This window comes from Telopea speciosissima, chromosome 5 (assembly GCF_018873765.1).
Source record: "Telopea speciosissima isolate NSW1024214 ecotype Mountain lineage chromosome 5, Tspe_v1, whole genome shotgun sequence".
NCBI lineage: Eukaryota > Viridiplantae > Streptophyta > Magnoliopsida > Proteales > Proteaceae > Telopea > Telopea speciosissima.
Genome location: NC_057920.1, coordinates 50,498,191 through 50,523,602, shown reverse-complemented (window position 1 = coordinate 50,523,602; position 25,412 = coordinate 50,498,191). Strand labels below are relative to the sequence as shown.

The following is a 25,412-nucleotide window of genomic DNA, read 5'->3' as shown; positions in this document are numbered from 1 at the left end:
GGATACTTACTTCATTAAGAGTCCCGCTCCGAAAATAACTCTCCACTCCACGGCATATGGAAGAGCCCTCCCAATACAGGACTCTTACCATACAAGGACTCCTCCAAACCGCCTCATCTCACCCTATAAATACCAAGGTATGGAGCTCAAAAGCTCATCTCACTTTTCACTAAGCTATTACGCTGTTGCACTAGAGACCTGAGTTGAGCGTCAGAGAGTCCTTAGCCGGAGCCACACCGTCTCTCTTGCGCTCACTCGGTTGTTGCAGGCTCATCTGTAGGTGAATCGGGCGATAAAAGTTTTCACACGCAACAGATTTGGCGCCGTCTGTGGGAACGACTTCAGCTAGTCATTGTCGTTTCTACCCATTGTACAAACGAGATCGGGACAGCACGGCTCTGCCTCCGACAAAGATGAGCCACAGCCCGACAGACAAGTGAGGCACTCGCAACCCCCTAAAACCTTGTGGCAAGGTGTGACCGGAAGACCCCCTGGTGGGAGGAACTCAGCGCAACGCGGGCATCACTACCAACCCGGCTCCGCTAGTAGACCGAGGAAATGGGGGAAGCTTGTTGGACACGGCAGAAGAGGGTCAGTCTCCAGTCGAGCCGAACCCGAATGGGTTGAACTTGCTGCCGCCACCTCCCCTGCCGAAAAACTTGGACTCAAAAGCCTCGGGTAATAATCGGCAAGTTATGGATCTTCAACCGCAAGTGTTGCACACTAATGAGATGTTGCGTACTTTCTTGGGTCAGATGGCCCAGGCATGGTTGTTGGGCCAACCGTCGGCTACTCCCCCTTTAGCCCTGGTACTCATCGAGGGGAACCTGCAGCAGAATGGCAGCGTGCGTGGAGCCGAGCCGAGCCGAGCATCGTTGTCTCATCCACCTGGCCAAAAAACTCCCCCACCGTACCCTAATAGGAGCATGTGATTAGACAAGCTGGAGCACTGACGAAGCCCGAGGGCAGGATGAGATATTGAACAGGTACCTTTGGTCACTAGAAGGTCGGTATTCTTCGATCGGCTCGGGGAGGACGGGCAGCCGAGAGGACGTCAAGAGAAATGGGAGGAGCCTAAAAGGAGATGTGTCGTAAGGGACGGAAATAGATCTCGTTGTAGCCCTCAATGTCGAAGCCCACCTCGCCGAGCGGAGGAGCCCCCGCGTGTCCAAGTTCCAGGGGGAGAGAGAAGCAAGAAGAGGTGAAGCTGGCCAAGCCGAACGAAATGGTTGACCTTGATCAGGCGAGTACCCGAGTCAACCTTGAGCCGAAGGGCAGAATGGCCGACCTCGGCCAGATGAGCAAGAAAACTAACAATGAGCTGAGGAGCCGAACGACCGAGCAGTGGAGACTGAGGTAGAGGCTACGGGAATTGGCTGAGCAAGTTAAGGGATTGAAGAAACAGGTGACCCCGGACGCCTACTCGCTGGTTGGGCGACACCCTTATCCGCTCGAAATCATGACTGCACCACTATCGACTGGGTTCAAGCCACCTCCCTTCGAACTGTATGACGGGACCACCGACCCGACGGACCACATTAATTACTTCAACGCGATGATGACCATGTACGGGGGGACCGAGATTGTCTCCTGTTGAGCTTTCCCTTCGTCTCACAAGGGCACGACGACCTTGTGGTTCTCGTGGTTGCCACTAAACTCTATCACAAGCTTTGGTCAACTCTGTTGAGCCTTCGTCACGTGTTTTTAGAGTAGTATGAAGCATAAGAAGACGACGGTCAACCTCTTAATCATGAAGCAGAGACCCAATGAGTCGATCCGAGCGTTCGTCTCACATTTCAACAAAGAATCCTTAGATATTAAGGACTTGGATGAGGCCACGGCCCATACGTTAATGAGTAACGGACTCACCGACATGGACCCAATCAAGGACTTGGCCCGAAAGCCAACCAAGAACATGGTCGAGCTCTTGGAAAGGTGCAATGAGCTCTCGAACATGGCGGAGGTGCTTCAAGCATGGAAGACGAGCGAAGGCAAAGCTGGGAAGGAAAGGTCGACGACCGACGATCAGAAAGATGAAAAGCGGACTAAGATTGATCGCCAAGCTGAGAGGTTGGTCCGAGCTCGGAGCCCCGAGTATACTCCCATGAATACCTAGCGCAAGGAGATTTTGATGCAAATACCGGACGTCGGGTACATCCGCCTACCTCGACCAATGCAGGCTGGGTCATCCTGGAACCCCAACAAATACTATCTATTCCATAAAGATACCGGTCATGACACCGAAGATTGTTATCAGATGAAAAGAGAAATTGAAGAGTTTCTCAAGGCAGGGCACCTGAAGCGATATGTCAATGGGAGCCAAGAAGAGCGTGGAAGTCGGTGACCGGATGACCACAACCAGAAAAAGGCCGAGCTGAGGGCAGAAGGTCGAAGGGTCAAGCATGATGAACCTAAGGCCCGAACTGAAAAGAAAGATGATGAATCAGGGCCGAACAATGACAAGGGAGCGCCCATATACACCATCCTTGGAGGACCCAAGCAAGAATCCACCCGAAAAGCCAAGGCTAGTGCTAGGTTCGTCGGAGTCGCAAAAATGCCGAGCAAAAGGCTGAAGTCCGAGGCGTCTATCTCCTTCTCCAAAGTTGATCTCGAAGGTATAAGTTTTCCTCACGATGATGCTTTGGTGGTACAGATGGAAATCGCGAAGAGACCCGTTCATCGGGTATTGGTCGACACGGGGGCATCAGTGGATCTTATGTCTCTCGATGTGTATCGACAATTTGGCTTCAGAGATGATGCACTCAAGCCTGAAGGAACCTCCCTCCATGGATTCTCAGGGGCAGCCACCACGATCAAAGGGTTGATAGACCTACTGGTAACGTTTGGGCAAGCCCCGTGTCAAACGACGATCTAAGTCAAGTTTATGGTGGTACGGTCGGTGGTGGCCTTCAATGCCATACTTGGTCACCCATCACTCACCGCCCTCCAAGCCATCATCTCGTCGATGCATTTAAAGATGAAGTTCCCCACAGAGAACGGGATCGGAGAAATCCGAGGCGACCAAAAGAAAGCCCGAGTGTGCTACGCTACATTCGTTAAGCAGAACAAAGGAAATGTCTGAGGAATGGCTATGTGCATTGAGTATCTCCCTGAGGACCAGCAGGATGAGCTCATTGAGAGGCGTGGAAGGCCAGTAGAAGACCTCATCCCATTCTCCCTTAGTGATGAAGATCCAACGAAGACAGTACAGCTCGGATCATTGTTGGGCAAAGAATAAAGAAATCGGCTCGAAAACTTCTTGAAGACGAATGTAGATGTCTTTGCTTGGTCGATTGCCGACATGCCTGGTATACTGAGGCACATAGCCTAGCACCGACTCCATGTGGACCCGAGCTGAAAGCAGATCCAACAGAAGAGAAGAAACTATGCCCTCGATCGACAAGCCAGGATCAAAGAGGAAGTGGAGAAACTCCAACTATCAGGATTCATCCGAGAAGAAAAGTTCCCGACATGGTTGGCGAACGTCGTCATGGTTCCCACGCCGAACGGAAAGTGGAGAATGTGCGTCGATTATATTGACCTCAATAAGGCATGCCCGAAAGATGAGTATCTACTACCTCGGATTGACTTGTTGATAGACGCCACCGCAGGGCACGAGATGTTGAGCTTTATGGATGCATACTCTGGGTACAATCAGATCCTGATGCATGAAGAGGATGAGTCCTACACGGCTTTCCTAACGGACCAAGAAAATTTTTACTACAAGGTCGAGCCGTTCGGATTGAAGAATGCCGGACCGACGTACCAATGGTTGGTGAACCACATATTCCACGAGCAAATTGGTAGAAACATGGAAGTCTATGTGGACGACATGTTAGTTAAGAGCTTGAAGGCTGACCATCACTTGGCTGACCTAGAAGAGGCCTTCGGCGTGTTGAGGAAGAATCAAATGAAGCTGAACCCCGCCAAGTGCGCTTTCGGCATAACATCGGGAAAATTCCTTGGCTTCATGGTCTCCATACGAGGTATCGAGGCCAAACCGGCAAAAATCAAGGCAATTCAAGAGATGAGCCCTCCAAGGAAGATCCGAGAAGTACAAAGGCTGAACAGTAGAGTCGCGGCGTTAGCACAGTTCATGTCGAGATTGGACGACAAATGTCTCCCATTCTTTAAAACTTTGAAGAACATTTGAAGCCCGAAGGATTTTAAGTGGACTGAAGAATGCCAGCAAGCTTTTGAAGACTTGAAGAAGTACATGGAGAATCCGCCTCTCCTCTCCCGACCCGAGCCTAAAGAAGAACTCCAAATTTACCTCGCCGCAACCCCGATCGTGGTTAGCGCGGTACTGATCAGGGAGGAGGGCCGAACACAAAAGCCCATATACTATTAGCCATGTTCTTGTCGATGCCGAGACGAGATACTCCAAGTTTGAGAAGGTAGCATTTGCCATTGTCACGGCCGTAAGGAAGCTAAGACCATATTTTCAAGCTCATCTAATCACGGTGTTAACCGATCAACCCCTCAAGAAGATACTACATAAGTCGGATGTATCGGGTCGGTTGATCGCGTGGGCAGTGAAGCTGAGCGAGTATGATATAAGCTACCGCCCGAGAATGGTGATAAAGGGACAAGCTCTAGCAGATTTCATCATGGAATGCACGATACCCGATCCCGAGGTGCGGGATGTCGAAGCAATGGGAGACACCGAGGCTGAGCTCGAAGGCGAATAGTCATGGGTCATGAACATTGATGACTCGAGCAATTTTAGAGGGTGTGGAGCGGGCTTGATGTTGGTTAGCCCCGAGGGGTTTTGCATCCAATACACCCTAAGATTCAAGTTCCCAGCCTCCAACAAGGAGGCCGAATATGAAGCCCTCCTAGCCGAACTCTGGGTCAGCAAAGCCATAGGGGTCAACCGACTGAAAGTATGGAGCGACTCACAACTTGTGGTCAACCAAATCAATGGTGAGTACGAGGCCAAGGATGAAAGGATGATAGCATACCTGAGCCAAGCCCGAGCACTGATCTCCGAGCTCGAGCACTTTGAGATGGTCCGAGTACCGAGATAAAAAAATGCTGTGGCTGACTCCCTCTCACGGCTAGCCGAAGTCGACCTCCCAAATCTGAGCCGATCGGTCTACATTGAAATTCTGGAAATGCCATCCCTACAAGAAGAAAGTGTCAAGCACATTAAAGAAAATGGGCCGACCTGGATGGACCCGATCATCTATTATCTGGAGAACGATCAACTCCCGAAGAATCGAGATGAAGCAAGGAAAGTCAACATCCAAGTCGCGAAGTACACAATGATCGACGGCGTATTGTACAAGAGAGCTATCTCGGCTCCCCTCCTCCAATGTCTCGGGCCAAAAGGCACCGAGTACACCATGGCGGAAGTACACGAAGGCATATGCGGGAGCCACATGGGGGGCCGAGCATTGGCATACAAGATACTTCGACAAGGATTCTACTGGCCGAGAATGCAAGAAGCTATGAAATATGTAAAGACATGCAAAAAATGTCAACTATTCGCACCCGTTCTAGGCCGACCCGCGACGAAGTTAACCCCAATGCTGAGCCCAATACCATTCGCCATGTGGGGAATGGATATTCTCGGGGATTTTACCCCGACATCCAAAAATTGGAAGTATTTGGTGGTTGCTATCAACTACTTCACCAAGTGGGTCGAGGCCGAGCCCTTGGCCACCATCATCGAGAAGAACATGGAAAAATTCTTCCGAGATAAACTCATCTACCGATTCGGGTTGCCCAAAGTGCTCATCATGGATAACGGCGTGCAATTCAACAACCCAAATTTTTGGGAATTTTACAAACACTTCTACTTAGACTTTCGCTTGGTGGTGGTGGCTCATCCTAAAGCAAATGGACAAGTCGAAGTGTCGAATCGAACACTGTTAGCGGGGATCAAGAGAAGATTGGAGGAGGATAAAGGAAGGTGGGTGGAAGAGCTCTCGAGCGTCCTTTGGGCCTATCAAACAACAGTGAGAACACCCACGGGAGAAAGCCCGTTTCGGCTAGCATACAGAACTGAAGCCCTCACCCCCGTGGAGCTCAAGGCCTCGTCATATTGTGCTCAACTTTGACGAGAAGACGTATGAAGATGAACTCAGGGCCAATCTTAATTTCCTCGATGAACTCTGAGAGAATGCTTTGCTTCAGAACACGGCCTACCAACAGAAGACTGCAAAGTACGACAACTCAAGGGTGAAGGAAAGTCACTTTCGCCAAGGAGACCTCGTCCTCAAAAAAGTCAACGCATCTCAGCCAAGACAACAAGGAAAGTTAGCGCCAAATTGGGAGGGGCCATATATAGTCTCCAAGCAAATTCGCCCAGGGACGTATCGCTTACAGACTCCGGGGGGCAAGAAGGTACCGAGGCCATGGAACTCAGAGAATTTGAAGAAATTTTTTCAATAAAATGATAAGGTGTTCTGATTTGGCTCAGCCGGATTTAGGCATACTTGTCTCCACCTATGTTCTCGGCTTCGGCCATTGCTTTTACATTCAGTTCAGCTTGGATGTTTACTTGAAGTTTCAAAATTCAATAAAGTGAGGTTCCTCTTCATTCTCGAGTTTGTTTCGAGTCTAAAATATATCGAGTCATAAGACCAGTCCTCACAGACTGGCTGACGTGTTCCTCTTCATTTTTTAATTTGTTTTGGGTCTAAAACATACTGCAACATAAGACCAGTCCTCATAGACCGGCTGACGTCAAAGACCGACCCTCATAGGTCGGTACACAAGTCGTAAGACCAATCCTCATAGATTGGCCAGCGCCGAAGACTGATCCTCATAGGTCAGCAACAAAGTCATAAGACCAATCCTTATAGATTGGCCAACGATAAAGATCGACCCTCATAAGTCAGCAACAAAGTCATAAGACTAATCCTCATAGATTGGCCGACGACAAAGACCGACCCTCATAGGTTGGCAACAAGGTCATAAGACCAAGCCTCGTAGATTGGCCGAAGACAGAGACCGACCCTCATAGGTCGGAAACAAAGTCATAAGACTAGCCCTCATAGGCTGGCTAACTCGCGAGGCTATTCATGAGTCAGCCATCTCAATGCCAAGCACGACGGCCGAGTATGGAGCGCCTAGAGTATAGCAAAAAACCGCCCAAGGCAATGAGCTCAGTCGAGTGGGCGGCTCAGGACCATGATTCGACGCTAATGTCGGACACAACGACCGAGCTGACCCATTAGCTTATGTTAAGAAATTTTGCTAAGGCATTAATCTCGATCGAGAGCTCGGTCTCGGCCCAACACGATGAGACATTCCCGAGGAAGTGCTCCACCTCGGCGGAGCGCTCGGAGGAGGTGCTCGACCTCGGCGATAAGAGCAGCATCTTCAAAGTAATAGGGGGAACGACCGAATGCAAACACTTAGACAAAATTTGGAGAAAAAGTTCCCTTTCATTAATTTAAAGCCGATGGCTCGGCGCAATACAAAAAAGCCTTTCGGCTCGGTCCATTACAAAAAAAAAAAAAAGAGAGAGAAAGATAAATTGTTCAAACCCCGAGCACGGGGACATATACATCAGGGACAAAAAGAAAGAGGGTTTCAGGGGACGGCTTCATCAATAGAGCCCTTGGCGGCATCCTTGACGGTGTCCTCGGCGGCATCCTCAGTAGAGAGCTTGGCGGGCGAGTCCTTCGGGTCCCCGGCGGTAGCAGACGGCTCGGTCGTAGGGGTGACCTCGGCTAGGAGAGTTTGCAAAACCTCCACCCCATCCTCCTCACCCAACTCCTCGACCACCGTGGCTGCATCATCATCAAACTGAGAGAGGTTGAGGGGGGGGGTAAGCTGCCTTGAACTCGGCCAGAAGATCGGCTCGGCCCTCATTGTACCCAAACTCGTACGAGGGCTTTCGCAGACTATGGCATAGCTCATCATACTCCTTCGACCCGAGGTACTCATCCACTGCCTCAGCACGAGCACTAGCCAGATCGGCCTCGGCCTTCTTTTTCACTTTCTCCAACTTGGTCTTCAAGGCTTGTACCTCCTTCTCATGCCGAGCCTGGAGAGGGGCCACCTCCTCTTGAAGAGCCTTAAGGTCAGACTCGGCCTTCTTGAGCTTCGCCTCGACCTCTCGGCATGCCTTAATGGCCTAGCTGGTCTCCTTCCCAGCTTGTTTGGTCTGAGCCTCGAGGGAAGCATTATTGTTGAGAGTCCGCTCAAACCGAAGGAGGGCCTCAACTACCTTGGAGAAACCTTGAGAAAGCAGGCCAAGCATAAATAAAGATAAGTCCAAGGAGAAAAATTACTTAACAGGAAACGAGAAGAGACTCACCATTGTGAAATCCGGGAACAGGGTGGACAGGAGCTCGGGCTCACTCAGCTCCTCCAACATGGCCTTGTCTTTGGGGAGCCGACCCACGTTGAGCCACTCCTTGGCATGAGCGGCCGAGTCCTCAGGGAAAAGATGTCAAGAAGGTCGGATCGGGACATTTCTGGTCGAGGTCCTCCCCAAGGCCAACCAAGTAATGTCCTGGCTCGAGGCAACCCCAGGAGGATTACCACCCGAGGTGTTGACGGAGAGCTTCTGTTGCTTTATGTCCTTCGGGGGACTCCGCTCGCCCTTTTCCCTCCTCGACTTCTCCCTCTTCGTCGAGCTCAGGTCGCCCTTGTTCTTCCTGGCCTCGAGGTCGACCACGGTATCTTTAGGGCTCGATAGGACAGCCTTACCCTTCCCGGTCTTTGAGGCCTCGACCCTCAACCTGGCCTTCTCGGCTGCTTTCTTCCTCCTCTCCTAGGCCAATTTGGCCTTTAGCCGAGCCGAATCCATTGGGGGGACGTGGCCGACCACTGCAAAATGGAAAGGAAGTTTGAACAAATTTGAAAAAAAATCACAAGTCACGAGCTCGGCCCGGATTCCCTACCTAGGGTCAAGTTCCACACCCGCAGAAACTCCTCGTCCTGGAGTTGCAGGATGTCGAACGGCGGGTACTGATGAATCATGTCGTATGAGGTCTGCTTGTACTCGTTGAGGGGCAGCACCCTGTTGACATAAATCAACTTTATCTCCTTCCACCCGGTTTGGAAGGGACAGTTCGGGATGGAGGCAAAAAAGAACCGAGGCTTCCAGTGCTTGTTGGAGGTCGGCACTCGATCCAAGTATTTGTAAGTGTTCAGCTCCGAACCCTTCTATGTTCGGCACCGAACCCTTCTGTGTTTGGCAGGTGAAATAGTACCACCCCTTCTCGGTGGATTTCTTAAAGTACCAGGGCCGAGAAAAAAGATTCACACTCGCAGCTTGGCCCATCTGGCAGAAGAAGACGTGGAAGCCGTATAGTAGCAACCACACGTTCGACGTCGCTGACTCGGGGAGAGGTGGAAGCGGTCCAGGATTTGGTCCACCAGCCTGAGCACTGGGAACCTGAAGGTGTACTTGAAGGCAATCTCGTATAAATCCACCTCACCTGGCCGAATGAAGCAGGCCATCTCCCTGGGGCTCGGAGCTCGGAGCTTGATGTCCACTGGGATGGCATAAGTCTCCCTCAACCATCGAAGATCGGCCTTGGTGACCATGCTCTCAACCATGCCGACGCTTCCTTCGGTAGGCTTTGGGATATCGGTGTAAAAGTCACCCGGGCCGACCCCATCTTCGGAAGATTTCTCTTCGTCCGACTCTTCGTCGTCTGTTGAGGATGATCCCAAGCTCTCGGCTTGGTCTTCAGCAATAGGCTGAGGCTCATGGCCGGACTCTTGGGGCAAGGGGACTTCGTCGACGTCTCCTGATTAGCATATTTATGTGTGAAATCTTAGGGCATAAAGCATATATTTTACCACATTGGACAGAGTTACTCGGTGCTTTCTTGTGCTTTTCAGGGTTTAGGTGAATTCTTGTGAAATTGAGGAGATGATGGTAAGGAAATGTTTTTAAGCTGTTTAGAGGTGTTAATGGCTTGGATGCGTAGCCCATCGAGTTAGCTTTGCAACGGTTCAAACGGCACATGATTCCGAGTTGAAACGAAGAAGTTACGGCCGTTTTCGTAACAAAGTGTGAAAATGGTCTGTAGGGGTTTATTTGCAATTATTGACAGTCGGCCGGAGACAAAGTGAAGCGAAAGTTTGGATTCTAGGGGTCTTAACGCAATAACCAGAAGTTATATTTCCTGTACCCGAAAGATTCCATTTGGAGGGCTCTGGGCAGTCCAACTTCAACTTGAGATATCTTGGGCTCCCGAACTCCAAATTGGACGCAATTTGGGTCTATTTTGGGTGATTTTTCGCAAAGAACACAATGGTGAGGCCTATATAAACACCCCATGCTCCACGTTTCCTGAAGGATAGAATGGGTATTTTATTTATTCTTGAAGGAATCCTAGTCATCACCCTTACTCTCTCTCTCCTCCAACTTCTCAAGGGCACTTCTGAAATTCCACTTGGGATAGATTTATTTTGAAAGATATTCTCTTACATATGGAAAGTTGAAAAGTCAAAGCATCTTTGATTTTATTGCTTGGAGAAGATATCTACAAAGAAAAGGAAGCACTTGTTATAATTGGAAGTTTACTTTTCTAGAAATAGAAGTTCTATGTAAACAATTTTCTCTTCTTCTTCTTTCTATTATTTTCCTTTTTTCTTAGGATTCAAGGCATTGTAAAATAGGAAGGAGAAAAGAATATTCTCTTTTCTTAGGGAATATTTCTCCTACACTTCCCTTTTCTCTCTTCTTCTCTTCCCCCTATAAATACCCCTTGCCCTTTGGGTTGTAAGAAGTTAGTTTTTTAGTTCAGTTTTTAGTTAGTTTCTAGTTCAATTTTAATTCAGTTTTTAGTCTAATTTTTAGTTCATTCACTTAGTAAAATTTCTTTTCTTCTTCTCCTTCTAAGTTGTGATTTTGGCTTTTCTAAGTCTAGTTTGCTTTTTGATTTTCATTTAATGGTTGTAATAGGTTTAGTTTATACTTTAATTTCAATTTAAGTCTTCAATTGGGTTGTAATTTCTTAATTCTAGTTTAGGTTTTAAGCCTTCTAGTCTAAGTTCTTAAGTTGATGACAAGACTTGAAGATTTAGAAGAGGAGGCTAAGGTAAGTTTATGAAGTATTCAAGCTTTTCAGTTACATTCATGCAAGCACAACCAGGTTTTACTATCTAAACTCTCAATCTCATTCTCCCTCTCCTATATCTCTCTCTATCTTCTTCTTCTTCTCCTTCTATTTCTTTTATTTTTTTTATATGGTTGTGGTATGTGGATGCACTTTTATTCCCTTATTTATTTTTATGTGATTATGAAGTGTAGCTGCGTTTTTGTTATTCTTTCCAATTTACGTTAGTTTGATAGGTTAGATGCTTATGTGTTAGGATACCAACTTAATCCCTTAATTTTGTTAGATGCTTATGAGTTAGGATGCATTAATTTTTATTAGTTTAATTAGTTTACTTTAACACTTTAATTTGGTTCACTTTGCATTACTTTTAAGTTAATTAAATAGAGTGGCGTATATCTCCTCGTGTTCGACCCGTAGCTACGATTGACCCGTACGCTTGCGGTATAATTTTTAAACTCAAACATCGCCCTGACGGGGTTCCACCACGGCGGGCTCGTTCGAGGTCGAGCCCAGCAAGTCTATGATGGGAGAGTAGGTGGAGAGCTCTCGACTCGGACTCGTAACCTCACCCACCCTGGCAAGCACTTCGCCCTCATGACCACTACCAACTGACATGTTAAGGAGAGAAGACTTACTGATTGAAGAAGGCTTGAGGGACGAGCTGAATACGAGCTGAGCCAAAGACTGGAAGACGCTGAGCAATAGGAAAGCTGAAGACTCTGAGCTCGCCGAGCACTCTGAAGATTTGAAACAGTAAAAAATAAGGGAAGGGCCTTCGCCTATTTATAACCACCGAGTGGCCTAGATCCAACAGCCGAGGAGAGATCAGAAATGGAGATCCAACAGTTCTGATTCACTAACGGTTCGAATTCCCAAGCCATTATTGTAGTAGGTGACATGGCACTGACACCCAACTGCCAGGATCCATACAATGTCAAATCGCCACAGATACAGAGCTCGAACTCGGCCTCAGGACGGAATAAATAGCACTCCAAAAGACTGTACTCATCAAGGACGAGCCGAGCCTAGGGGGCCTGTGATGAGTCAGGGAATCCCCACCTCTCGGAGAGTGCCACGTGGACAATCCGAAGTCCAGCCCAAGGGTCGAGCAGAGCCGAGAGGGTGCAGCATGAGACCAACCTCCGAGGGAGAAGGCCATCACCCTAATCGCCCACACAGTCAAGCACTGTGGCCGAGAACTAAGGCCACTGAGCACTGAGCCATGTCCTCTGAGATTGGGTACACTGCGAAACGTCCCCGAGGACGATCGACTAGCCGAGCATCCGCGTAGTCCGAGGACAGCTCAGCCAAGCCTGGCACCTAGGGCGTAACAATCCTCACCACCTGTGCCGGACACAAGGCCGAGCAGCAAGGGCACGGTTGCCAGAGGCCGAGCCCTCTCCTGAAGCTGCAATAACGGCTCGCTGAGGATCACGGAGCCACGTTAGCACCACCCGAGAATCATGGGGTACGAATCAAGCCACGATCTCAGCGCGATGCCAAGCTACACTCGAATAAGGACACTTACTTCATTAAGAGTCCCGCTCCGAATTGAAAATAACTCTCCACTCTGCACCGCATGGAATAGCCCTCCCAATAGAGGACTTTTACCATACAAGGACTCCTCCAAACCGCCTCATCTCACCCTATAAATACCAAGGTATGGAGCTCAAACGCTCATCTCACTTTTCACTAAGCTGTTACGCTGTTGCACTGGAGACCTGACTTGAGTGTCGAAGAGTCCTTGGCTGGAGCCACACCGGCTCTCTTGCGCTTACTCGATTTTTGCAGGCTCATCCGTGGGTGAACCGGGCGACGGAGGTTTTCACACGCAACAATTCCCATATTGACACTAAGAGGGGTAATTCAGTGGTCATATAAATCCTTTCCGAATTTAAGCCATGACACCTATGGAACACTCTTGCCATTCCCAACACTATGTCTATTAACTATTATGTCAAGACACTTACAACTCAACTGATTGGGGCACCCCAAAATTATCAATCCATAATTTCATATGCCCTCGCAACCATTATTGGACAGGCCAATTGGGAGTTCATACCCATCCTGTCTTCACCATAGCATTTCAATATTCAAACAATAATAAACAAATACAAGGACATCGGGTTTACGTGGTTCGGCAGTGTGCCTACTCCATGCAATAATGGTCAAACTGACCTCGTCGTCTACTTAGTCACTAGTGATTTTTAATTGCAAGCTACACTGTAGGAACACCCTATCCTACTTCAACACTTGCCTATACAAGTGTAAGGATAATAATCTTGAATGGTGTATTTCAGTCGTAACAACTCAAGAACACCGTTCTGCTTCAACCCTTGCCGATGCAAAGGTTAGAAAAATATCCCTAACCATAGACTAGTCCCAACTTGCTAGGTTTACAATATTTCAATGTAAAATAACAATTACAAGTCCCCCCCCCCCCACTTACATAAGTGGTTTTGGTTCTTCAACAGTAAACTTAACACAAAACAATAAAAATAAAAACTTATGAATACGGATTACCTCAACTTGTATAATCGCATTGATGCTGCTCCCCCAATGCATAGAAATCAAACTCAATGTGCAACATGCATCAACACAATCATCTCAAAAACCAAAACCCTTCACCATAAAAAAAAAAGTCTTGCAAATATGAAATACCTCTTTATAGAGAAATCGGCGCATTTCATGCATTCCCATGTTCACACGGATCAAGAAAATATTCATAACAGCTTCTTCGGTGAAAATTATATTTTTTGTGAAGTTTTCTTAGTTTTTCTCTGCACATGGACGTTCCACTCACTTCTTTGAATGCATAGCAACTCTTGGCTCGCAAAACGGAGCTATAACTAGAAAGTTATCGCAATTTCAGTGAAACCTTGTTTCTCGGGGGCATTTTGGTCATTTCAGGGAAAGTGTTCGTGACATTTCTGAAAATAACAATGCACGGCGTGACTTTTTTTCGTAACGTCAAAATTTCAGGTGATTATTACCGAAAAAAAAATTTCAGGTGACACCATCCTGGGCCGTTGGATCAAACTCCTAGATTGCACGCTTGATTTAGTGTGTGAAATCTGACAGTTTTCGCCAGATTCTTACGGGTCCATTATTGGCCAGTTATTTGGAATCTAGTAATTTCTTTCATTACGCCTACTTAACATGGAAGCGGGACTACCAGGGATTACGGTCATCTTCAATTCTGAGTACACAATCAGGATCCCATATGGTGGATTGAGTTCCAACCATTAGATCATTGAGAGTCCGTCAGTGATTCACAGAATTAATGTAAACCAGAGATTTAGAATCTTAAATAGCGTTTGTACACTAGTGTAGCATTGGAGCTTAGTAAGAGGATGGCATCGTCAACTCTCGTTCGATCAAAGATCAGATCGCGCATAAATGATGCCGTCCATCAGATCGGATTCGATGGACATTCTAATCGTGGGTCGAATTTCGTGGACGTCCACACGTATATGCGCACACGCCGAAGAAGTCACCTAATCAAGTGGAGTGCCACGTACTGTCTTCCATACAGATGTCGAATGAGAGATCTAGCAATAGAATCTCTCGCATCAATGCCTTACGCACCCTATGCGCATTTTCTTCTCTGCCATTAATTTGGCATCTGCCGACATGGAGGCTTGACAACCGTTCAAATTTTGACTCTGTGTATCTCAGAATACCGGATTTCAGTACACCAACCAAACAGAATCCTAGAAATGATATCTAGGCAATTCAGAGCCCTTCTCTCTCGATTTCATGTCGAGCCATGAGATAAAAATTGTTAGGAATGTTGTATGCTATTGGAATGCACAATATTTTCTTCTCTGCCATTAATTTGGCGTCTGCCGACATGGAGGCTTGACAACCGTTCAAATTTTGACTCTGTGTATCTCAGAATACCGGATTTCAGTACACCAACCAAACAGAATCCTAGAAATGATATCTAGGCAATTCAGAGCCCTTCTCTCTCGATTTCATGTCGAGCCATGAGATAAAAATTGTTAGGAATGTTGTATGCTATTGGAATGCACAATAGGGATGTAAACAGATCGGATTCGGCTCAGCTACGGATCGGATGTGATCAGATCCGGATATTCCCTAGTCGAATACGGACATATCTCTAAACAGATTTGGATGCAGATTGAATTTGGATTTTCGACCATCCATTTACATCTCCGCCTTGTGTAACCGGGACCTTCCTCCCCCTAGCGGATACAATTCACTCTCAATCCATATCTCTTAGATCATGATTCTCTTTTCCTCATATTGTAGAACCTGTTGAATCTTCAAAAACCCTCAAGATCATTATTTACTTAATTTTTTATTATTAAGTATTTTGATTTTTTCCGGATGGATTTTTATCAGAGTATTCAGATTTTTTTCCGGATGTCACTAAACGAATACAGATGCGGATCAGATTCAAATTTTCGATTATCCTTTTACATCCCTAATGCACGACTTTTGTCAAGAAAAACTTGTAGTAACTACCTTAATTCATCCAAACTCTCCCAATTTGTTTTGTTTCTGGGTAATCACACGTGAATCATCATAACCCCTCTATCCGTTATCCTAATGACTCGATGAACTACATGTTTCATGTAGATCACTTTGCCAAAATCTTCCATTAAACCTTCCGGAATTATTTTTAAACCTATTGCCACTGCACAAACCTATGACATTAACACTTTTACAGTACGGGGCCTTCATCTGATGCTTATGCTGCCAAACACTATACAACAGTTTAGTACAGTGCCAAATGTCATCCTATATGCCTAGATGCGACAGTATACCTGCCAAAACTTGTCCACACTTAAACTGACATGTTTGCACTGCGAACTCACTGTCTATCATTGCAAGAACTGCCACAACACTTATGCATCATATGTAATGTAACCAAACACTACAAAACACTACCAAGTATATTTGGATGCCTCCATATGCCCAGTCATTGTTTGGCATCTCCAGTACTGCCCAGTCACAGTTTGCACCATCTTGCACTAACATGACATCTGTACATCACTAGAACTGATTGTAATTGCCAACAATGACAACCTACACTCCATTTGACCAACTTCATTGCAGAGATGGCAGCTTTCTTGGTGGGCATTAAAGAGGCTCGGCAGTTAGGGATTCCAAAGCTTTGGGTTGAGAGCGACTATGCTGCTACAGTTGCGGCAATTCAATCACCCAAGATCCCTTGGTGTTTTATGTAAATTTGGTGGTCAATCTCTCCTTACCTTGACTCTACCTAATGGAGAATTACACATTGCTATAGGGAAGCTAACGTCGATGCAGACGCCTTAGCAAATCATGCAGCAAAAAGAAAATCATCTTACGTGTGGCAAGCTTCCCCTTCCTTCATTGCTCAAGCAGTCTCGTGGGATGCACAAGGACGGTCTTACTATAGATTCACATAATTCCCCTTTCTTTTTTGGGACTTGGGTTATTCCAATCTTTTTTATTGAACTTAGTTCGACTGAGTTAGGTTTTTTGTTGATGGCATTGCCGAAGGTGAAAGGCCCGACTTCGGTGAAGGCTTTATGGTAGTTTTCATGACTTACATGTAACCCCTTTTTACTTTTATTAATACATACTTTGTTGACCTTTAGCCAAAAACAAAAACAAAAGTTTTAAAATAATATCATAATGGAGAAATTAATATAAACAACAAAATCCCAATTTGTAAGGCTCTATCTAATATTGAGCTAGTTTTTTTCTCATTTGATACTAAAATTTTACCTATAAGATGAATATGAAGTAATCTATTAGAAATCTATCATTTGACATATTATTAGATCCTAGAAATTTGCACCTATATTATCAACATTTCCCTTGACTTAAGTGATGGTGACACATAAAAATACTAGAGATATTGATATTTAAATGGTCCACTAAATGGACCTAGAAATCTATCATTTGACGTATTATTATATCCTCAAAATTTGCACCTATATTGTCAACATTATCCTTGACTTAAGTGATTAGCTTCAAGTGGAAAATGAAAAATCATCAAAGTTCATAAGCAATATAAGTCAATATTTGGATATTGAGGAAAAATTATTTAATACATGTTGGATCATCAGATTGATCTTGATCTTGTCAGACCCCGCAGTGGCAGGAGTCTTGTGCACTGGATACACCCTAAGATTTGTCAAAATATCTTTTTCCTAACAATGTTCATCCTTTCATAGCGAATCCAGTACTTGCACTTGCCAACTACTAGCAAGTGAGAAATTAATGATATTCTAAAGTATCAATTTTCTTCATCCCTAGAACAAATGAACATAATATTCATGGAAATAACAATACAAGGGCTTATGAGTGTATAAATGAATACTAAATATTCCGGGCACAGATAGAAAATCCTCCAACCCTGATTCTCAATGGACTCGTAGGTGTGCCTTAAAAGTTGACTCTCACAATCTATATGATGGTACTCATCATTGTTTCAAAAATCAGAATCTAACCATATAGTTAAGATACACCACAAATTTTTGAATTTAGAAATACCCTGCAGTTACTCTATATGGCCATCCTTACTTTGAGTCATAAAAATCAGTCATCATTATGGTTAAGTAAATGATGGGCGACTTAGGAAAACTTTCATAATTAATATCATGTAAAAGAGATTTTGTATTGGACAAAGTTTTCCTTGAATGCACGGTGCAGGAAAACCCACCATCATAGGGTTCTTAAACATTACCCCCTATTTATGAATGTTCGAACATACAGAACATACACTAATCGAATGCACTGGTCAAGGGATACTTCCTTGACCATACCTGAAGGATAACTCTGTCCTTTTGTATTTATCATGCATTTTTTTTCTATTACTCCTCATTATATGTTGTGAACATTTAAACTTCACTGTATTACGTTGTGATGAGTCATAGAAATATCCTCCAATCAGCTGGTGACATGTGGACTGGGTTAGGCCAAACCCGAATACCGAGCCGAGAAGAAGCCAGTGGCACCCGACTGGAGGAGGCGGCGACGCCATGTCCCCTGGACCACTCTGGACGCCAACACAGCCGAGCGCTAAGGGTCGAGCACTAAGGTAGCTGAGTACTGAGCCAGGCCCACCTTGGTCGACCACACGGCCGAGGCCACCGAGGACGAATACCAGGCCGAGCAAACCTGGGGTCGGTCGCACTAAGAGAGCCCACCGAGCCGAGCCTCAAACCAAGGCTTCCCCAGGTGAACCCTTCGGTACAACGTACCTCCCACCTGCGCCGACGATGGAGCCGAGCACCACGGGGTCGGCCATCCGAGGCCGAGGTCCCTCAAGAGGTGGTGGTTACCATTCGCTGAAATCACGGAGCCATGTCATCACATCCTGACAATCATGGGATACGGATCGGGCCATTATCCAAGGACAGGATCGAATCACGCTCCAATAAGGACTCTTACCTTATCAAGAGTCCGACTCCGAGAATAATTCTCATCTTTGCTCTACACGGAAGAGCCCAACCAAAAAAGGACTGTTACCATACAAGGACTCATCTCGGCTGCCTCAACTTCATCCTATAAATACCCAGGTATGGAGCTCAAACGCTCAACTCACTTTTCACTAAGTCGAAATGCTATTGCAACGGAGATCTGACTTAGGCATTGGAGAGTCCTTGACCGAAGCCACACCGGCTCTCTTGTGCTTACTCGATTTTTGCAGGCTCATCCTTGGGCGAACTGGGTGACGGAGGTTTTTACACGCAACAGATTTGCCGCCGTCTGTGCGAACGATGTCAGCTAAGTATCATCGTTTCTACCAATCAAAAGAGCAAAGATAATGGTCGTGCAAACTAGATCAGGTTAGCATTGGTTCCGCCTCTCGTGGAGATGAGGCGCAGCCCTGATAGACGGACTAGGCGCTCCCCGCCCCCTGAGGCGTCACGGCAAGGTGCGGTCGGAAGACCCCAGCGAGGAGCGAGAATTCAGCGCAGCGCGAGCGTCACGGCCAACCTAGTCCTACCAGGAGATGGAGGTGTGAATTCACCTAGAGGGGGGTGAATAGGTGAACGTAGTGGAAAATAAAAACTTTTGCGGAAATAAAAATGTTATCAATATAAAACAAATAAATTGCAAAGATAACACTGAGATTTATAGTGGTTTGGCCAAAATTTGCCTACATCCACTCCTCTCACCTTAGAGAGAATTCCACTAAAGACAATCTTGAGAATGAGCAAGAGAACTCGTACAAATCTTGATTGAGAGCAAGAGGACTCAACCAATCTTGATTTCGAGCAAGAGTACTCAATTAACACATATAATAAAAAATTACTAGGAAAAAGGTTACCTCAACTTTAGTAAGTGTATAAGCTACCTTCTACCCTTGGAGCTTGGAGCTAGATGAGGTAGAGGAGCTTGAGTGTGTGAGCTTTGTGATGATTTGATGCTTGAAATCAATGAAGGCTCACTTGAGGCTATAGCACTTAGAGCTTGTATTGAAGTGTCTTAATGATGGTGATCAGTATTAATTAGAGCTTAAACAAGTGCCTATTTATAGGCTAGGTAGCTCAAATTAATTAGAAATTTATCTTAAGATCGGATTCAAAAGACAGAGCTAATCCGGTATGCTGGATCCCAATCCGATATGCCAGATCACTAGATTACTTAAATTAAAGCCTTTGACTCAACGGTCAAATCCCAACGGTTATAATTGGATTCGGTATGCTGGATCAATGTTTGTAATGACAATTTTGATCCGGTATGCCAGATTCAAATCCGGAGCATTCCGTTTGCTCTTTGTGACTTTATATCTGTGGGACAATGTGATTCGGTATGCCGTTTTCAGATCCGGTATACCGAATCAACAGTTTTGCATGAATACTGCAAGTCCTTTAAAGGACTGATATGGGGTGACATCCAATTGGCATGGGCACATGGAATTGGGTTATTTTTCACCTCCTAAGGTCTTTCTTCATGTATGCATGCGTGTGTGTGTGCGATACATTGATTAGACCTTAATACATCTTTTACAACTTTATTACAATTTCAATCACTTCAAACAATACTTCAAGTCTTGGGTGCTTCATGTCTTGAATACTTCATAGCTCTAGCTTGAATTTCTTCAAGAATTATTGAAGTGCTTGTGTATATGGACTCTTGAACTTAGGTGCTCCCCCTCACTTGTTGCCATGCTCTTGTAAACGGCTTCTTATGCATCTAGAACAAGAGTTAGTACACAAGGTTTATTTGTTATCATCAAAACCATAAAGGAGTGTGTGAGGTCCTTTCCTCAACAAGAGGCAATGGAGGAAGTGTCTTGAATATAGCAACAGAAGGCTAGCCCCGAGCCGAGCAAACCCTAGTCGGGTTGAATTTGCTGCCGCCATCCCCCATGTAGAAAAATTTAGACCCTGACGGCGAACAATCAGCAAGTCATGGACATTCAGCTGCAAGTACTCCGCACAAACGAGATGCTGCATACCTTCATGAACCAGATGGCCCAAGGGAGGCTCTTGGGCTAACCGCCGATCGCACCACCATTGGCTCCTATACTCATCGAGGGAGACCCGTAGTAAAATGCCGGCCAATGTCAAGCCAAGTCGAGCTGTGTCATCTCGTCCGCCCCGCCAAAATACTCCTCCTCCATGTCTGAATAGGAGCGCTCATCCTGATTAACGGGAGCACCATCCGAGCCCGAGGGCAAGGGTAGAACTCAAACCGGCAGCATCGGTCACTAGGAGATCGGTATTCTCAGGCCGACTAGGGGAAGACGAGCAATAGAGGGGGCGCCAAGAACGGCAGGAAGAGCCCAACGAAGGTTGCATCGCTAGAGAAGGAGGGAGATCTCACCATAGTCCTCGGCACTGAAGCCCAACGCACCGAGAAGAGCAGCAAAGAAGTCCCCGTGGGTCTAACTTCCAGGGCGAATGACGGGTAAGAGGGGTGAAGCTGACCGAGCAGAGCACAACGACCGACCTCGACTAGATGACCACAAGAGTCAACCTCGGCCCGGGGGGCAAGATGGTTGAGCACTTGAAATCGAAGTGGAAAGGCGATCATGAGAGTTGGCCAAACAGGTTGAAGGATTAAAGAAGCAGACGACCCCGGACGCCTATTCGCTGGTCGGGCAACATCCCTATCCTCCAAAAATTATGACCACGCCATTACCGGTTGGTTTCAAGCCGACTCCCTTTGACCGGTATGACAGGACCACTGACTTGATGGATCACATCAACTACTTTAATGCGATGATGACCATGTACGAGGGAACGGTATCATCTCCTGCCGAGCCTTCCCTTCATCTCTTAAAGGTGTGGCGACGTCGTGGTTCTCATGGTTGCCGATGAACTCCATCACAAGCTTTGCTCAGCTCTGCCGAGCCTTCCTCACCCTCTTCCAGAGCAGCATGAAACATAAGAAGACGACGGTTAATCTCTTGAGCGTGAAGCAAAAGCCCGATGAGTCGATTTCGAGCATTCGTCTCCTGCTTTAACAAGGAATCCTTGGATATCAAGGATCTGGATGAGGCTACAGCACACACGGCGATGAGCAATGGTCTCTCAGACTTGGACCTCATCAAGGACTTAGCCCAGAAACCAACCAAGAACATGGCTGAGCTCTTGGAAAGGTGAAACGAGTTCGTAAATATGGCCAAACTGCTCCAACAGTGAAAAGCGAATGAAGGAAAGAGCGAGAGGAAAAGATCGACAGGTGATGATCGCAAGGAGGAAAAGCAGACCAAGACTGACCGCCGAACAGAGAAGACGGACTGAGCCCGACGTCCCGACTACACTTCTTTAAATACGTTGCGGAAGGAAATTCTGATGCAAATTCAAGATGACGGATATATTCACAGACCACGAGTGATGCAAGCCGGCTCATCACGAAATCCGAACAAATATTATCAATTCTACAAAGATATCGATCACGACACCGAGGATTGCTACTAGCTGAAAAGAGAAATTAAAGAGCTGATCAAAGCGATACATCTGAAGCGATATGTAAAAGGGAGTCGAGATGAGCGCGAAGGTTGGCGACCTAAAGATCGATATCAAAAGTAGGCTGAGCCGAGGTTGGACAGCTGAAGGGCCGAGCACGATGAATGCAAAGCTCAACCCGAAAAGAAAGATGACGGACCTGGGCCAAGCGGCGACAAGGAAGTGCCCATATGCACTATCCTTGGAGGACCCAGACAAGAATCCACACAGAAGGGTAAAGCCAACGCTAGGTTCATCGCAGTTGCTGAGATGCCGAGCAAGAGGACGAAGTCTAAGATAATAATCTCTTTCACCGAGGCCGACCTCGAACGTATAAGCTTACCTCATGATGATGCTTTAGTGGTGCAGGTGGAGATCGTGAAGAGACCCGTTCACTGAGTATTGATAGATACGGGGGCGTCGGTGGATATAATGTTACTCGACGCATATCGACAGTTTGGCTTCGGTGATGATGCGCTCAAACCTGAGGAAACCTCCATACACGAATTCTCAGGGGCCTCGGCCATGATCAAAGGGCCAATCGAACTATTAGTTACGCTCGGACAGGCACCGTGTCAAGCGACAATCCAAGTCAAGTTCAGGGTGGTAAGATCAGTAGTGGCCTTTAATGCCATACTCGGTCGCCCGTCACTCACCGCCCTCCAAGCCATCATTTCGTTGGTGCATTTGAAGATGAAGTTCCCAACGAAAAATGGTATCGGAGAACTCCGAGGTGACCAAAAGAAAGCTCGAGAGTGTTATGCGACATTCATCAAGCAAATGGCCATGTGCCTCGAGAGTCTCCCAGAGGATCAACGAGATGAGCTCACAAAGAGGCGTGGGAAACTCATCGAAGACCTCATCCCATTCTTCCTTAGCGATGAGGATCCCACCAGGACGGTTCAGCTCGGATCACTATTGAGCGAGGAACAGAGGAATCAGCTCAAGAATTTCTTGAAAATGAATGCTGACGTCTTCGCCTGGTCGGCCGTGGACATCCTAGGTATACCGAGGCACATAGCCAAGCACCGACTCCACATTGATCCGAGCTGAAAGCCGATCCAATAGAAGAGAAGAAATTATGCCGTCCATCGGCAAACTGCTATCAAGGAAGAGGTGGAGAAGCTCCGACGGTAAGGTTCATCTGAGAAGAGCAATTGCCAACTTGGCTGGCGAATGTCGTTATGGTGCCCAAGCCGAACGAGAAGTGGAGAATGTGCAACGACGACACTGACCTCAACAAGGCTTGCCCAAAAGATGAGTACACGCTACCCCGGATTGACCTATTGATAGACGCCATCGCCGGGCACGAAATGCTGAGCTTCATGGACGTATATTCAGAATATAATCAAATCCTAGTGCATGAAGAGGATGAGACCTACATAGCCTTTCGAACCGATCAAGAAAACTTTTGCTACAAAGTCATGTCATTCAGGTTGAAGAATGCCAGAGCAACATACCAAAGGATGGTGAACTACATGTTCCGAGAGCAGATCGGCCGAAACATGGAAGTATGCGTGGATGACATGTTAGTCAAGAGCTTGAAGGCTGAGAATCACTTGTCCGACCTTGAAGAAGCCTTCAGAGTACTGAGGAAGAATAGAATGAAGCTGAACCCCGCTAAATGTACCTTTGGTGTGACTTCGGGAAAATTCCTTGGCTTTATGGTCTCCATCCGAGGCATTGAGGCCAACCCGGCGAAGATTAGGGCCATCTGAGAGATGAGCCCTCCAAAGACAATCCGAGAAGTACAGAGGCTGAATAGAAGAGTAGCGGCACTGGCATGGTTCATGTCAAGATTGGGTGATAAATGCCTACAGTTCTTTAAGACTTTAAAGAATATTCGGAGTCCAAAAGATTTCGTATGGACAGATGAATACCAGCAACCTTTTGAAGAATTGAAGAAATACTTGGAGAATCTACCTCTACTCTATCGACCTGAGGCCAAAGAAGAACTCCAAATCTACCTAGCCACAACCCCGGTGGCGGTCAGCGCGGTACTGTTGAGGGAAGAGGGCAGGGCACAAAAGCCCATATACTACATCAGCCACGTCCTGGTTGACGCCGAGATGAGGTACTCCAACTTCGAGAAGGTAGCATTCGCTCTTGTGACCGCCGCTAGAAAGTTGAGGTCATATTTTCAAGCTCACCCAATTACGGTGTTCACCGATCAACCCCTTAAGAAAATATTACACAAGCCGGATGTGTCGGGTCGATTGATCGCCTGGGTGGTAGAGCTAAGTGAATACGATATAAGCTATCGTCCGTGGACAGTAATAAAGGGGTAAGCTTTAGTTGACTTCGTGGCTGAGTGCATTATACTTGACCCTGCGGTTCGAGAAGACGAACCATCAGAAGAGGCTGTGGCCGAAGCCAAGGCCGAACAGTCATAGATCATGAATGTAGATGGCTCGAGCAATTCTGCTGGGTATTGAGTGGGTCTGATACTGGTTAACCCCGAGGGTTTTCGCATCCAGTACGCCTTGAGATTCAAGTTCTCAACATCCAACAACGAACCCGAGTATGAAGCCCTCCTAGCTGGACTTCAAGTCAGCAAAGCCATTGGTATCACTCTGCTAAAAGGGCGCAGTGACTCGCAGCTTGTGGTCAACTAGGTCAACGGAGAATACGAAGCCAAGGACGAAAGGATGATTGCTTACTTAGGCCGAGCCCGAGAAGTGATCTCTGAACTGGAGCACTTTGAAATGACCCAAGTACCAAGAGAAGAGAATGTTGTGGTTGACTCCCTCTCACGACTGGCCGAAGCTAAGTTCTCTAATCTGAGCCGATCAATGTACATCAAAGTTTTGGAGAAGCCATCCTTGCAAGAAGAAAGAGTCACACACATTGAAGAAGACGGTCTGACGTGGATGGATCCGATCGTCAATTATTTGGAAAATGACCAACTCCCAGAGAACCGAGAGGAGGCAAGAAAGGTTAAGATCAGGGCCACGAAGTACATGGTGTTCGATGGAGTCTTGTACAAGAGAGCTGCCTCAGCACCACTCCTCAGATGCCTCGGGCCGAAAGGCGTCGAGTACGCCATGGCAAAAGTACACGAAGAGATATGTGGGAGCCATATGGGAGGCCAAGCACTAGCTTACAAGATACTTCGACAAGGATTCTACTGGCCGAGAATGCAAGAAGAGGCCATGAAATATGTGAAGACATGCGAAAAGTGTCAATTGTTCACACCATCCCGAGCCAACCCGCAATGACACTGACCACAATACTGAGCCTGATACCATTCGTGATGTGGGGCATGGACATAGTCGGGGATTTCTTTATGGCTTCCGAAAAATAAAGATATCTGGTTGTAGCCATCGACTACTTTACCAAGTGGGTCGAGGCCAAGCCTTTGGCCACCATTACAGAGAAAAACATGGAAAAATTCTTTCGAGACAAGGTTATCTACCGGTTCGGGCTACCCAAAGTGCTCATCACGGAT

The 25,412-nt window shown here is 46.7% G+C and overlaps 1 protein-coding gene across 1 annotated transcript; it reads left to right on the top strand.

Moving 5' to 3' along the window:
- The first annotated feature begins 2,554 nt into the window (after nt 1–2,554).
- LOC122663044 lies at nt 2,555–3,238 on the top strand. Its single transcript, XM_043858752.1, has 2 exons — nt 2,555–2,836; nt 3,125–3,238. Exons 1-2 carry the CDS (start codon nt 2,555–2,557, stop codon nt 3,236–3,238), a joined length of 396 nt encoding a protein of 131 aa, XP_043714687.1.
- The last annotated feature ends 22,174 nt before the right edge of the window (nt 3,239–25,412 follow it).